Below are 14933 nucleotides of genomic sequence, written 5' to 3' on the forward strand. Positions count from 1 at the left end.
GACACTGAATGTCATAAGTATGAATCAGTTGCCAAGCATCCAAATGTAAATCACATGACCCTGGGGATGCTGCAACAGTCATAAGTGTGAAAAATGGTCATAAGTCACTTTTTTCAGTGCCACTGTAACTTCGAACAGTCACTAAGCGAATTGTTGTAAGTCGAGGACTACCTTTACTTTATCATTTTTTTCATTTTTTTGGGGGGGGTGTCAGGTTTTTGACACCTTGCTGGGCGACTGGTGGTATTTGGATGTTGCCTTATCCTAAAAGTGGTACAATGGGTGAAAAGGTTGAAAAGCCCTGGTTTAGGTCCTACCCGCTTTTTTATCTGCTTGAGCTTTGTAAGCTTCCCTAGCCTCGTCTAATGCTTTTCTAACTACCCGCCACGTATTTTGGAGTTGTGCAATCCATTCCTTCAGGGAGGGGATGGTGGGTTCGAAGCATTGGGTTGAAGCTTTGTCCTGTTGCAACCTGGAACAGAGTGTAACCCGTGCTGGAATGTACGACATTGTTGTAAGCAACCTCTGCAAATGGAAGCAGGTCGGTCCAATTGTCTTGTTGGTAATTGATAAAGCATCTTAAATACTGTTCTAGTACTGAGTTTGATCGTTCTGTCCCCCCATTCGTTTGCAGATTATGACTAGATGACAAGCCCTGGGCGGTACCTAGCAGGTCTGAGGTGAATTGCACCCCCCTGTCCGAAATTATCCGTTTCGGGGGCCCATACAATCGATAGATATGCTGTACAAACATTTTTGCTAGGACCTTAACTGTGGGAATTTTCGGACATGGGACGAAGTGGACCTGTTTGGAGAATAGGTCCGTCACCACCCAAATGTCACCACCAAATAATAATAATAATAATAATAATAATAATAATAATAATAATAATAATAATAATAATAATAATAATAATAATATGTGAAATTGTTTCATAGGTATCAGGGGGTTCACCACCTCTGTTTTTGTAATATTGTATTGGGGCAGCCTTGATAAGGCGTTGGCTAGGAAGTTCTTCCCCCCAGGTAGGTAGTTGATGGTGAAATTGAATGGGTGGAAGTGTTGGGACCACCTCGCCTGTTTTGGGGACAGTTTCCTTGGGGTTTTTAATGCTTCCAGGTTTTTGTGATCAGTCCACACTTGGAAAGGAATTTTATTTCCTTCCAAGAAATGCCTCCATGTAAGGAGGGCCCAGCGCATGGCATAGGCTTCCTTCTCCCACACTGCCCACCTTTGTTCGGTCTCTGTGAGTTTTCTCAAGGTGTAGGCACAAGGATGTAACTGGCCCTCTTGGTTTTCCTGGAGAAGGACTGCTCCTACCGCCACATCACTAGCGTGATTACAAAAGGTTTTTCTGGGTCTGGGTGTTTTAGTACTGGCTCGGCGGAGAAAAGCTTTTTCAGCTTTTCAAAAGCCACCTGACATTCATTTCAGCAATTGGCTAGGTTTTGGCTTGTTCTCTCCCCTCTATTTTAGTAAATTGGTAATGGGGAGTGCTATCTGGGTGAAAGAGAGGATGAACTGCTGGTAAAAGTTAGCGAGCCCCAGGAAAATTTGCAGTTGCCTCCTTGTGTGTGGTGGTGCCCATTCTAACATCGCTCGGACCTTTTCCGGGTCCATCTCTATCCCATTATGAGAGATGCGATATCCCAAATAGTCAATTTTTTCCTTATGGAATTCACACTTTGATAGCTTGGCACAGAGTCGGGCGACACGGAGCTTATTTAGAACTGCTCTGACTAGTTTGACATGCTCCTCTTTCGTTTCGGTGAAAATTAAGATGTCATCCAAATACACCAGAACCCCCTTGTAAAGGTGCTTCTGGAGGACCTCATTTATCAACTGCAGGAACACAGCTGGTGCCTCTTTCAGTCCAAATGGAAGCACCCGGAATTGGAAACACCCTAGGGGGCAGTTAAACGCCATCTTCCATTCGTCTCCCTCCTTAATCCTGACCTGGTAATATGCCTCCCATAAGTCCAATTTAGAGAATATCTTCCCCTTTTCTAGGTGGGCCATGTCCTTCATTAGCGGCAAGGGGTAGATATTGGTTTAGCACACCGCATTCAAGGATCTATAGTCCATGCAAAGGCGAAGAGACCCGTCTTTCTTTTCGCAGAACAGCACCCGGGCTGCCATTTTTGGTCTTACCGGCTGGATAAAACCTTGCGCTAAATTTTTCTCTATGAATTTCTGCAACTCTTCCAGCTCCCAGGGAGTCATTGAGTACAGTTTGGGCTTAGGCAATTTGGCTCCCGGTAGGATCTCAATGGCACAGTCAATGGGATGGTGAAGGGGTAGCTCGTCGGACCGTTCTTTGCTGAACACCGCTAGATCCCGGTATTCCGTGGGTACGTTTTCCAACCCCCAATCTTTTGTGGTCGCTACCACCTCGGGAACTCCTTTTCTCTTGGGTCCATGGGTCCCCCCCGTGTGGCGGGTCTCTCTTTGGGAAACCTCAGCTCTCCTGTCCTCCAGTCCACCCTTGGATTCCACTTCCTTAGCCACATCATCCCCAAAATCAGGGGCCACTCCATGCCAGGGGTTACTATAAAAGTCAAAGTCTCGGTATGATCCCTCATCATGAGCTCTGCCGGCTGTGTGGCCAGGGTGACTGGGATTCCCCCTGAGATGGACCCTTCTATCTGGCCAAATGAAATTGGCTTCTTCAGCCTCCTCACCGGAATCCCTAGATTCCCCACTAAGGTTGAGCTTATTAAGCAACGGGTACAACCCAAGTCCAATAGAGCCTTTTCCCTGCATTACTGGGCTTAACACTTCTATTGTTCTGGTGAGGGGTGCGATGGGTCCACTTACCAGGGGTTCATCCTTGAAATCGCTGTTGGGCATGTCCAGTGATTTTTCTGTCGAGGTCGGAGTTCCTCCTCCCAGGGGATTGAACCTCGACGACCTCGGCGGTCTTCATGGCGGTCTCCCTGGGTCATTGAGGAGTCTTCCCAGGCTTCCCTCCACCAGATTGGTCTGGCTTGCGCACAGTTTTCGAATGGCATTCTGCAGCTCGGTGCCCTTCTTTACCGCTTTTGAAGCAGGCGGTTGAACGTGGTGCCATTGTGGGGGGTTTTGCCACCTCTCGTTTTCCCTCTGGATGGAGCGTCTCCATGCTCGGCCAAACCATCATTGACTTTGGGCTTGATTGATCTCGGCTTCCTCAGCCAGGATGCACCAGTCGTGGAGGCGATCCGGATCTCCCTGGGCGATGCACACGTGGTATAGATCATTGTTCAGCCCGTCTTTGAAATGGCCAACTAGGACTTCCTCCAGCCAGTTGAGGCAGCATGCCAGGTCTTTGAACTCCTCCGTGTACTCGGCCACCGGGCAACGACCTTGCCTCACCATTTTGATGCGTTCTCTGGCTTTCCGGTCAGCTAAGGGGTCCTCGAACCTCCGTCTCAAAGCTGCCATGAATTGATTAAAGTTTCGGAGTTCGGGGGCATCAGTGTTATGTAGGGTCACCATCCATCGAGCGGCTGCTCCCTCCAGGGCCATGGTCACCGCCCTGACCCATCCGCTGTAGCTGAGGATATTTTGGTCGTATTCCTCCATGTAACTCAGGACATGGGCTAGGAAAAACCCTAGCTGTTGGGGTGCCCTGTCGTAGTTCACACCCAAGAGTGGGACTTTCCGGTCGGGCCGGTGGGTCCTCCTCCGTCTGGCTCTGCGTCCGTCTCCCCCAGCTGGGGTAGCCCGTGCTGGGGTCATGGTTGCAGCCATCACTTCCGTAGCTTCCGAGGCGCTGGTGGAGGGACCAAGATTTGCTAGCTCACCCTCTCGGCATTCCTCCTCCTCCAGTCTCGGCACAACTGAGCCCCGGCAGGGGTCTGCTTCTTCTTCTTTAAGGTTTTTGAAAGCTTCCACCATCAGGTTGATGGCTTGTTTAAGGAAGTGATCAGACCAGGTTGGTCTCTCGTCTTCCCCCTCGCTGAGGTTGAGTGACCTCTCCATCTCTCGCTTCCACCCCGGTTGATGGCTGCCGCGTTTGAGGGTAACCTTTCTGGCTTTTGCTTCCCAGTCTTCCTTTTTCCCCATGCCTATTGACCATCTCAACTTTTCCCGATTCTCTCTGGTCTCGGCTTTATCAGATGAACTGGAGGAATCCAAGCTACTGTCGCTCAGGCCAACCTTGGGGGGAGCTTCCCTGCAAAGGTTGCTTTCTCCTTTCTCACCGCTGTGGTTCGACATCGCTTTGCATGGTCCCCACGGTCCAGAGGTAAGGCAGATGGCCGGAGGCACATTCCATTCTCACCCTGAGAAAAAAACATCAAAGAGGATAGAGCAAGGAACAAAGCAAAGGAAATACACTGTAGCAGCCCCAAGCTCCCCTTCCCTCTCCCAGAAGATTGGCAGAACCCTAAAAGAAACAGAATCCCCAATGCATATAGAGTGATGGGTTCTGACACTACTGCTGCATTTCTTACTGGGGTCGCTGAGGGTACTTAGTGTGGAACTTCTTAACCAACCTTGATGCCCTAACATCAGGATCAGCACCCCACTCAGCATCTGCTAATGGGTAGCCCTTTAGGTATTGTAGGTATTGTAACTTTCCCTTGTAGTATCTGGAATCAAGGATCTTTTTGACCTCATAATGCTGCTCTCCCTTAACTGGGATGGGAGGAGGAGGTGGTTCTTTGACTGGCCTCAATCCAGAGTCTCAGAAGGGTTTTAAATGACTACAATGAAATACTGGATGAACCCGCCTGAGGCTTTTTGGCAACTTCACCTCCACCATCACCGGATTTATGATCTGGGGGATTTGGAAAGGCCCTATATATTTGGGACCTAACTCCTTCCAAGGTTGCCTCAGGTTCAAATATTTTGTGGACAAGTACATCTTATCCCTTCTCTCTGGGAAGCTCTTCTCTGATCTGCTTGCCTCTTTTGAATTTCCTTAGCCTTGTTCTGCGCCTCACGCACAATGCCCCGCATGGCTTTCAAAGTATCCATCCACTCAGCCAATGACACTGAGGATGGGGTTTCCTGTAGGAGCTCCAGCATGGGTGTGAACCCAGTCCCCCTGGCCACCTTGAAAGGGGTAAAACCTGTGCTACTGTGCACCGAGTTATTATATGCCACCTCCATGAAAGGCAGGAGTTTGGCCCAGTTAGTCTGCTGATAATTCAAATAATAGTGCAGGTATTATCTCTACCAAAGAATTAGTACATTCAGCAGCTCCATTAGTACTAGGATGTTAGGTGGAGCTAAGTCCCTGGGAGGAGCCTATCATTTTCAAGAACTCCCGCCAAAACTTTGCTGTGAACTGCACCCCCCTATCCAAGATAATGTGCTTCAGGACCCTGTGTAGTCTGTAGATGCGCTGCACAAACATCTTGACTAAGACCCAGGCTGAATGAATCTTCAGACACACCACAAAGTGTGCTTGCTTCGAGAACAGGTCAATGACAGTCCAGATTACAGTATTCCCAGCACTCTCAGGCAGCTCCACAATAAAGTCCATGGATATCTCCTCCCATGGGCTAGCAGGGTTGGCTACCTACTGTAGCAAGCCTGGAGGCTTCCCAGGGTAGGAGCTTCATGGAGGCACACACAGGGCAACTGGCCACATAGGCTTCTATGTCCGTTTTCATCTTTGGCCACCAGAACTGTCTCTTTGCCAAATGAAGGGTTTTTACAAACCCAAAACCTCTCAGTATCAGTTAACTTGCGAGATGTATAGGCAAAGGGCTGCAACTGCCCCTTTTCATTCCTCTGGAGTAAAACTGCCCCCACTGCCACATCACTAGCATCCGCCTGGATTATGAAAGGATCATCTGGGTTTGGTTGTTTCAAAACTGGCTCTGCAGCAAAGAGCCACTTCAGTTTTTCAAAGGCCGCTTGGCATTCTATGGACCAGTTTAGTGGCTGACTCGGTTTGAGTTTCACCCCTCCCCTCGTCTTGAGCAGGTTGGTGATGGACAGGGCTATCTGGGCAAAAGTGGGGATGAATTGCCAATAAAATGTTTGTGGGACTATCGGTTAAAAAAAAGAAGTTAGAAAGTCTGATGGAACTTTTTTTTTTTACCGATAGTCCCACAAACATGCGGTGAAGGCTGAGAAGCGAACGGAGAAACGGAATGCAGCTGAAAGGCAGGTTAGTAAAAATATGCTTGGGGGAGGCGAGGGCATCTGGGCTGGGGCGGGCGCGGCAACCTTACCCTTCATGGTGGCAGGAGGGTGGGGCGCGTTCCCTTCCCATGCCAGGCCAGCCCCTGCAGCCCTGGGGCGGCCGTGCTAGGCGGCGGTGGGCAGGGTGTTGAGGTGGGGGCTGGCAGGCCGACCAAAGCAGCAGGTGGCAAGCTGTGGCTGCTGACGGACACAGTTGGCCCCCATGTGCTCGCTGTGTGAGGGGGCCGATGGTGTCAGGCAGCAGCCTCCCCGGTCCCTGCCTTGCCTTGCCTTGCCTTGCCTTGCCTTGCCTTGCCTTGCCTTGCCTTGCCTTGCCTTGCCTTGCCCCTGCCCCTGCCCCTGCCCCTGCCCCTGCCCCTGCCCCTGCCCCTGCCCCTGCCCCGGCATGGCACCCCTGCCCTGCCCCCTGCCTGGTCTCACCTCACCCCGCAGGATGAGCCTCCTGCCCACCGTCCCACCCACCAGAGACACCCTGGATCTCCCCCAACCCTGCCCAGCCCCCACAGGCGTCCCTCCCCATGAGCGACATCGAGGTGGCCATGCCCACCCCAGCCACACCCACCCAGTCTGCCATGACCATGGCAGCCACGCCCACCCAGTGGTCACGCTCACCCACTGGGCCACACCCACCCAGCACCTGACAATAAATAAGTGGGGTTTGGGTTGCAGTTTGGGCACTTGGTCTCTAAAAGGTTCGCCATCACTGCCCCAAGTAATCTAGGCTGGTCTTGTGAAAGTCACATTTAGACAGCTTCGTGTTTAACTGGGCTTTTTGTAACTTCTCAAGCCCTGCGCTCACTAGCCTTACATGCTCTTCCATGGTCTCAGTATAAATTAGTATAAATTAGAATGTCATCTAGGTACACCAGCACCCCTTTATACAGGTGTTCATGCAGGACAGCATAAGACAGCAATGGATGCTTGAATACCATTCTCCCACCCCTGCATTCCATCCACCCCCTCCCTGTTATTGTCAAGCTGTGAGCGAAGGAAAAATGTAGGTGAAAATGCAAGTCAATCTTGACAGGCCTTGGCAACTTTAGCAAAGGGTGACACTTCTAATTCTTCACATAAACTTCTTCTCCCAGTAGAAAGTTGACCGAAGTCAATCAAAAAGTATCTTGTGCAGAGAAGGAATAATAAAGATGCCAAGATGGCAGAGGGCACAGTTTGATTCTTGAGATATTGCCACCTGAACACTCTTAAATGTTTAAAAAGAGTAACTTTCTGGCAGTGCTCACAAACACTGGTCATTTTCCTGGCACTTAATTTTATTAACAATCATCAGAAATATCCAAATGAAATGAAAGTTGACCTCCCAATTTATTTATGTATTATAATTTTTATTTTGCGGTCACAGACCAAAATGCAAGTACAACAAAAGAAAACACAAGAAAAATATATCACAAACAATTAAACACCAGAAGCCTTGGCTAAAGGGAATTACAACGTTCTCCTCTGGTACTTACAGCTATTAAAAGAAATTTAGAAACCTGAGAAGTAATATAGGAGGAGCCATCCCCTAGACAATATAAAACCAAATTACTAACATTAGAACCAGAGGGATCAATTCCAAGGAGAGACAATAATTTAATTCTGCCTGTGTTATACATAGGGCAGTATGATAAGACATGCTCCACAGGATTTATGTATTTATTTATCTTTAGAAAATGTTTTGCCTGATTTTTATTGTTTAAAAAAATTGTAAAGCAAGCCCTTTATTTGTGATATGCAAGCATAAGCTTTTGGGCTTCCAGTTTTATGTATGAAAACCAGAGGAGTTAAACTCACTATGTCTTCCTTTGGCAGCTCCAGATCAAGCATGCTGTGACTGAGGCTGAAATACAGCAGCTGAAAAGAAAGGTAAGAATGAAGGCTGTGAGGGCAGCTGTAAAATCCTTTGCTTCTCTTGTAGACTTGCCAAAATCCCTTCTTGAGAATGTTTTCTAGGAAGGCTGTGAGAGCTGGCTCTGTGGATATGCCTTGTAAATAGCTGGACTATTTTTAATATTGCTGTGCAAAGCATTTGAAATGGGGTGGGCATTTGAAAGACTTCTCTTTGAATTTTCAAGGCAGCCAATTGGGAAGACATGGGCACGATCTATATTCATCTTTTGCTCAGTGGGTAGTCCTAGACTGGGCACTATCATTGGTGTTTTTGTTTTTATTTTTTGGTAAAGTTAGAGTGACCCCATATAAACTATTTGAGGTGCCACCATGGCAATTGTATGGATTCAGTACAATTTTTCCATAGGTAATTTTATTTTCTTCATTGTTTTCACTTTTCATGTCCAACTGAACTGCTAGGATGCTACCATTTGGAATTTCTGTCTTGTCATGCCTCCCTGCCTTGTTTCCCATGCCTAGTCCCTCTGTCAAATGTTGGAGAGCATCTCCTAGTTTATTGCTTGCTGATTCCTTCTGGCTCCTCTGAACTTTAATTGGAATATGTTACTCTTGCTTTTTCCTTTGCTCTTACTTACCTGTCATTAGGACAGTTATTTTGTTAATGTTGCCCTACACTAAGGGAAATGTATGCTATGCAAGTGTAGTTAGCTTATCAATTAATACTTAACTATTTCCTCTCTCTTGCATTCTCTGTCCTCAGCTACAATCAATTGAACAGGAGAAAGCTCAATGGCTCATTGAGAAAGACCAGCTAGAACAGAGAGTGGAGGAAAACAAGGAGCGGATGGAGAAGCTGGAGGGATACTGGATGGAGGCTCAGAACTTGTGCCAGGCTATGGATGAGCACTTAAAAGAGACCCAGACCCAATACCAGACTCTGGAAAGGAAATATAGCAAAGCCAAACGACTTATTAAGGAGTATCAACAGAAGTAAGAACTGACATGTCAGAGCCACTCCATAATTTTCAACCTCCATCCCTTTCAGCAAAGCCATTTCCAAAGTTAGACTACTTGGATTAGCACTCTACCATCCAATGGGATAGGTAGGGACATGGAACAAATCAGGTTACCGAGAATGGGGAGCATGCCTGATCAAGCCACCTATCAAAATAAGCATAACTCCACATGATTTCTTAAAACACCTGTAGTAGTTGTAATATGATTTTTAAAAATTAAGCTGTGCGCTCTTGATAAAGGATGTTAGACAGATAGGGAAAAATGGGCCTTCCTGCCTTCTTTTTATTAGTTATCTACGAAGTACTAACCAAACGTCTTCATTTCACAGCTTGGGGGATTCTTTTCACAGAATATTTGGAATTTAGGTAGAAACCATACCCTGATTTATATAAGTGGGGTGGGATCGTGAGATGATTGAAAAGGCTATTCCATTTCAATAGGTATGAGGGAAATACATGTTTAATGTTTCTCTATATAAACCATTTGTTGCAAATAATACTGCAAAGGAGAAAAATATATTACTGTTTTTCTGCCCAATATATGAATGTTGAAGGTCATTACACTTATGGTGAGGATTTTTGATTATGGAGAAAGCATTTAAATTTGATGTGTTCCACCAGTGACTGAAATAGAAAAGGTCACTCTATCATTCTAGGATTCTACTCTGTTCTGTTGGGTGTATTGAACAGATTGATTAGACTTCTTTAAAAGGGCCCAAGCCCAGAGACAAGACAGATACAGTCAAGTCTAATCCTTTATTTGCTTGCACCTAATAGACAGAATCTTGCCAAACTAAAGCTACAATTTTCTTAGCTACTACCATGTTTCCCCGAAAATAAGACCCGGTCTTATTTTTTTTCCTCCAAAAGAGGCACCAGGTCTTATTTTTTTTGGGGGGGGTGTCTTTTCCACTCACCTCACGGCGGCACCAACAGCCCCGCCCAGCCAGCCCACTTCTGCAGCCAAAGGAGCAGCTTCATTCTGTAGCTGAGAATGGAGCTCAGGTCTGCATTTCACAGTCAGAGGCCTTTCCGGAAGGCCTGTGCAGCCGATAACCAAGCTTCTTGGCTGCATTGAATCCATAGCTCTGTTCTCGGCTGCATAGGCCTTCTGGAAAGAATATTTAGGAATATGGCTCACCACATGCCATGCAAATGCAAGTACAACCTCTGCCTAAAAGAAGTTGTCTCTACTCTAAGAAATGTTATGCTGTCATGATCAACCTCTTTTCACCATTGGATAGTGTCTGCATTTCTGACTTTGGTTTTAACCCCCACCCCCTTTCTCCACTTGCAGAGAAATTGAGTTTCTTAAGAAGGAGACAACTCAGCGTCACATCCAAGAGGAGTCTGAATTATCTCACAAAGAGGAAGTTGACAAGTTGCAAGAGAAGGTGGGCATCGAGGACAGTGCTGAGGGCTTACCATGAGCCCAGAAGGAGAAAGAAGGAAAGGGATTTGCTATGACTGGAGAAGCCTTCTGCCCCAGGATGCATGAGAGAATGCTTGCTGTTGGAAGCACCTAGCTGTAAATATGAACCCTTGTCACAAGACTGACAGATGGGGAAGGAGTCTAGGACAACTCGCCATGGACAAGTTGCCATGGCCAAGTCGCTGTAGGACAACTCTCCATAGGACAACAGTTACACTAATATTGAAGAAATGGTGGAATAGAATCATTAACGAAAGGATGCAAAAGGAGGGACAAAATGAAATGTGAATGACAAAAATTAAAATATTTTTTAAATTATTTTAAATAATTGAATTGTTGAATTGTCCTGTGGCGAGTTGGCCCATGGCAAGTTGTTGTGTGGTGAGCTGTGTGGCGAGTTGGCCGTGGCAAGTTGGCTGTAGTAAGTTGACCGTGGCAAGTTTGCCATGGCAAGTTGGATCTTACATCAGGCAGTGTTACCTTATCAGATTTGTCAGGGTGTTTTCATGCTTCTGTTATGTTAAACATTGATGCATGTGCATGCACATATGTTTGTGTGTGTGAATAGCCCTGAGTTTCTGTCATAGGAATGCCTGATATGAGAGTGAAGTGAAAACCTTTTCTGTGAGTATCTTGGAAACTCTAATGACTATTTATTCACCAGCTCCCTCTGCAGTGCGTTGTTGGAAATTCAGCTCCTAAAAGATATAAACCAATATATTATATTTATACCTTTTTAAAATGGTCTTCCCCTGTACTTGCCATCCTGACCCTGATGTTGGAAAATGATCCATAGATTATTAGTTACAAAGTAAAAGAGTGAGGATCACAGGCATAAAAGCCAAAGTGAGCAGAAATCAGCGCTACTTTTTTGAAGGAACTAAACCTTAGTTTTACATAGATTTGTGCAGTGGTTTTGTTCCTGGGCTGCCGGATAGAAAAATAACAGAATTGGGCAACACTTGCTATGATTGTGGTGGCTGGACAAAGTGAGAGTATGACCTTGGGATAGGCCAGGCAAGACTCCAAGCTAGTATATCCCAGAGAGAGTTTTTGTATGCAAAAGAATAAACTGGTCTGGTCTACATGTATGAGGTAGTAATTGATTACAGAAAAAATAAAAATCAGCTGCCTCAATCTAGATTGTAGATAATGGCTTCTTTGTTTTTAAATTCCTCTGTTTCAGAGTGCTGAAAACAGTGTAAAGCACTATGGAGCAGTATATAAGTCTAAGTGCTACTGCTATATTCAGATACAAATGTAGACCAGACCTAGGTCTTAAATTAAGAATGGTTTAATTTAAGAATGGCAGAAAGGACTAGTGGAGAAGGATGCTTAGTTATGTTAGACCTTGTCTCCTTTACATAGCTTAATTAAGAGTGCATTCCCTCACTGTTTTTGAAATCTGGACAGTTTTAACCTTTATCTCATGAATATAAGCATTACAGATCATTATTGTACATGGCATTGATTGCAGCATAACTCAACATAACACAACATTCATTTTTTTAAGGAGTTTGACCTTTATTCAAGCAACAAATTCAAGGTTTTAGCTCTGTTTTCCCAGTGATTGCCCCATGATCTCTCTTTTTCCAAACATTTCTTTCATCATCATCACTCCAATGTTTTCTCCTTGACCTGCTTCTCATATATATTGCTGAACAACATTTTCTTCTCTCATTCTCTGTTTTGGCACAGTAGCTGATTGTTCATAAAGTTTCTAAAACAAGTACTTTGATGGACCGTGCTGATGGAATTGGGCAGCCTATAAATAAATAAAGGATGCAATGGCAAGAATTTTGAGACAAGTGTTAGAAGGAAGAATAGCCAAAATTCAGTTTCCAGAGATGCTGAATCTATTTACGTACTGCAGTAACTATTTCTAAGACAGCAGTGTTCAAGTCAATCTTGAAAATAGAAATGTGGTCTTTGTAATGTTGTCTCCCATGGGCATGCCAAAAATCAAGGATCATAGGAGCAGTCCAACATACAGATAGCCAAAGTCTGGGGAGCTCATTGCCTATATGGCTACACCTCCATTATTTTATATCAATTATGGTTTTTCATATTCTTCAAAGGTAGCCCTAATGCATTGTAGTAGTCTAACTATGATAATTGACCACACCAAACCACACCAATTCAAGAAAGTTTGTTCTTGATGCAGAAAGCATAGTTGCATAAATGCATTCCTTGCCATAACTACTACTTGAAGATCTAAGGTAACCATTGAATAAAATAGATGGCCAAGCCACAGACCTGCTTTTGTGGATGTGGACGGTGCAGCCAGTTCTCTAACAGGTGGAATTCCTGTCCCCAAGTGTGACCTTTTATAGGCCCCATTTCAAAGTAATTCATTATTATTGTCAAGGATTTACATACATCCTCTCACATATAACAGATAACTATCTGAAAGTATAATAGCACTATTGTGGGAGGTGAGTCCATTTTTAAAAAAATTATTTTAGTAAGGGTTCATTTCTTTCGTTCTTGCTGAATGAAAAGCAGAGGTATCTGGAAATATCTGTGCCATGTTGCATAACTTGCAGTCCTCCAGTTTTTTCTAATTCATGCCTTCAACCCCAGTCAGTGTGCTCAGTAACGAGGGGTGCTGGGATGATAATTCCAACTATAAAAGGAATTGATGTACAGCAGCGCAACAGGGAATGAAAATGGCATGAAAACAGATTGTAAACCTAAGCCATTTGAAATCTGCAGTAAACAAATTCTCCCAGTCATATACATACTTAGCATTACCCTTACTGCCCTTCACCTTGATCATTTTTTCTTACCACTTTTTCCTTTAGCCATTTACTATTATCTGTGACACTGAGCCAGCCAGTCCATTGGTTTCTTCAGCCACATTATGTGCATTTCTTTCCTGAGTTGTCCTATCTCTTCCCCATCCCAAATCCTCCTTACTCTGCCTGGAGAATTTTTCTTCATCTCTTTCTGTTATGTGTTTTTCAGATTTCTGAACTGGAGGCGAAGCTGCAGACTTTGAAAAATTCCATCATGACTTAAAAAACAAGTGAGAGAGCAGAAAAATATATAAACCAACCAGAGAAATGAATTCATCTTCTCTGATTATGATTATGGTTCGTCACACAGTCAGATGTTCAGACTGGATTTGGCATTTTGTCTGCCTATTGAGTCCTTCCCAGTTATTATTACTATTATTCGCAAGGGACAGTCTTTATTCTTCCCTCAGCCTGTGCCTTGTTCCCTTTATTTTACTGCAGGGAAAATACTGTAAAGCCCAACACAATCAGAAGAACTACTACAGCAAAAGTAATAAATGGCCTTGCTACCTGTTGAGTATGGAGGAAAGAGGCTGTGAAAGACCAGGTGGGGTGGTAAAATTCTAGATGGACCCACCTCTTGATGGTGATGAATCATTGTCAATTTCTGTGTCTGGTGTGCGTCTTGTGACAACTGAAGGAACAGACCATGGAGGACAGGAAAGTGGTTACACGTGTCCAGCGATTTGTGTTTTCTGTCCCATCTGCGTGATGAGAATCTTATGGATTGGGACCAATGCCCCACTTCTATACATTGACTTGTTGGCTCGTCAGTTCTGCAAGCAACAGACTGGAACATAGAAAGACTCTGTTGGTGACAAATAAGACCAGCAGTTTTCATTTTGCTTTCTGAATCTTAATCTTTTGAGCCAGGGGGCTTGAAGAGGTGGAGGGTGGGAAACTTATCTAGCTTTGAGATTGGAAGATCTTGCCTTTAATTTCCATCCTTTGAACAACTTGGAAACCATTATTCTCTGTGTTTTGTGGTGGGAAATATATCTCATTTCAAAGGAGTGAGTCAACAGGGTTTGCTGACCATCTTTGGAACAGAACAGAGGCTGTGGCCTCCAGAATCACTGCTGGTATCTGAAAAGACAGCATGATTGACTTTTACATCAGGGAAGAAATATTGGCCTGTTTTTCTTTTCTTCATTACATTTTCTTCACATTACTTTGGAAGATTCCTGGAAATCTGCATTCTGGAGACTAACAAAGTGGACTGTCCCAAGGGACTTGAGGGATCAGACATAACTGCTGAGAGCAAATATATCAAGGCAGCTGTAGTCAGGAAATGAAGCCAGAAATTTTAGGAAAACATGGAACTGCCGTTCTATATTTGCCAGAAGGAAACTCCAGAGCCCACCAGTTTCTGCTGAATCCATCTCACCACTGTCAGCATCAGGGTTTGTTAGGGAAATGGGAATCTGGAACTAGTTTTTAATTTTTTTTATTAAACTTATATGCTGGTCATCTTGCCTAGAGGTGTCTCTAGGCAGCTTACAATCATAAAAACCCACAAGATAAAATATTAAAGCGTTAAAGCAAATATTAACACTAAAATTGAGTTAAAATTGACAAGATGGGAAGGAAGGGAGCAAGATGCACATGGGGAGGAGGTGGGGTCTCAGTCCATTAAGCACCTCCAGAATTACATGCCATCTGGCAGAGCCAGGTCTTCAAGCCCTTTTGGAAGGCCA

At 44.9% G+C, this 14933-nt stretch overlaps 1 protein-coding gene across 1 annotated transcript in view; it reads left to right on the forward strand.

Annotated features, from left to right (window-relative positions):
- LOC107298561 (neurabin-2-like) overlaps positions 1–13459 on the forward strand; it is a gene marked incomplete at its 5' end in the record, with an annotated part of 66280 nt that extends 52821 nt beyond the window's left edge. The window contains 4 exons of the mRNA XM_015827938.1: positions 7952–8005; positions 8751–8980; positions 10304–10400; positions 13406–13459. Of these exons, the coding sequence (XP_015683424.1) occupies positions 7952–8005; positions 8751–8980; positions 10304–10400; positions 13406–13459 (435 nt within the window). The remainder of the gene's footprint in view (positions 1–7951; positions 8006–8750; positions 8981–10303; positions 10401–13405) is intronic.
- Between the last annotated feature and the right edge of the window lie 1474 nt (positions 13460–14933).

This window comes from Protobothrops mucrosquamatus, unplaced genomic scaffold (genome assembly GCF_001527695.2).
Source record: "Protobothrops mucrosquamatus isolate PMUCROS unplaced genomic scaffold, P.Mucros_1.0 scaffold4081, whole genome shotgun sequence".
Lineage (NCBI taxonomy): Eukaryota > Metazoa > Chordata > Lepidosauria > Squamata > Viperidae > Protobothrops > Protobothrops mucrosquamatus.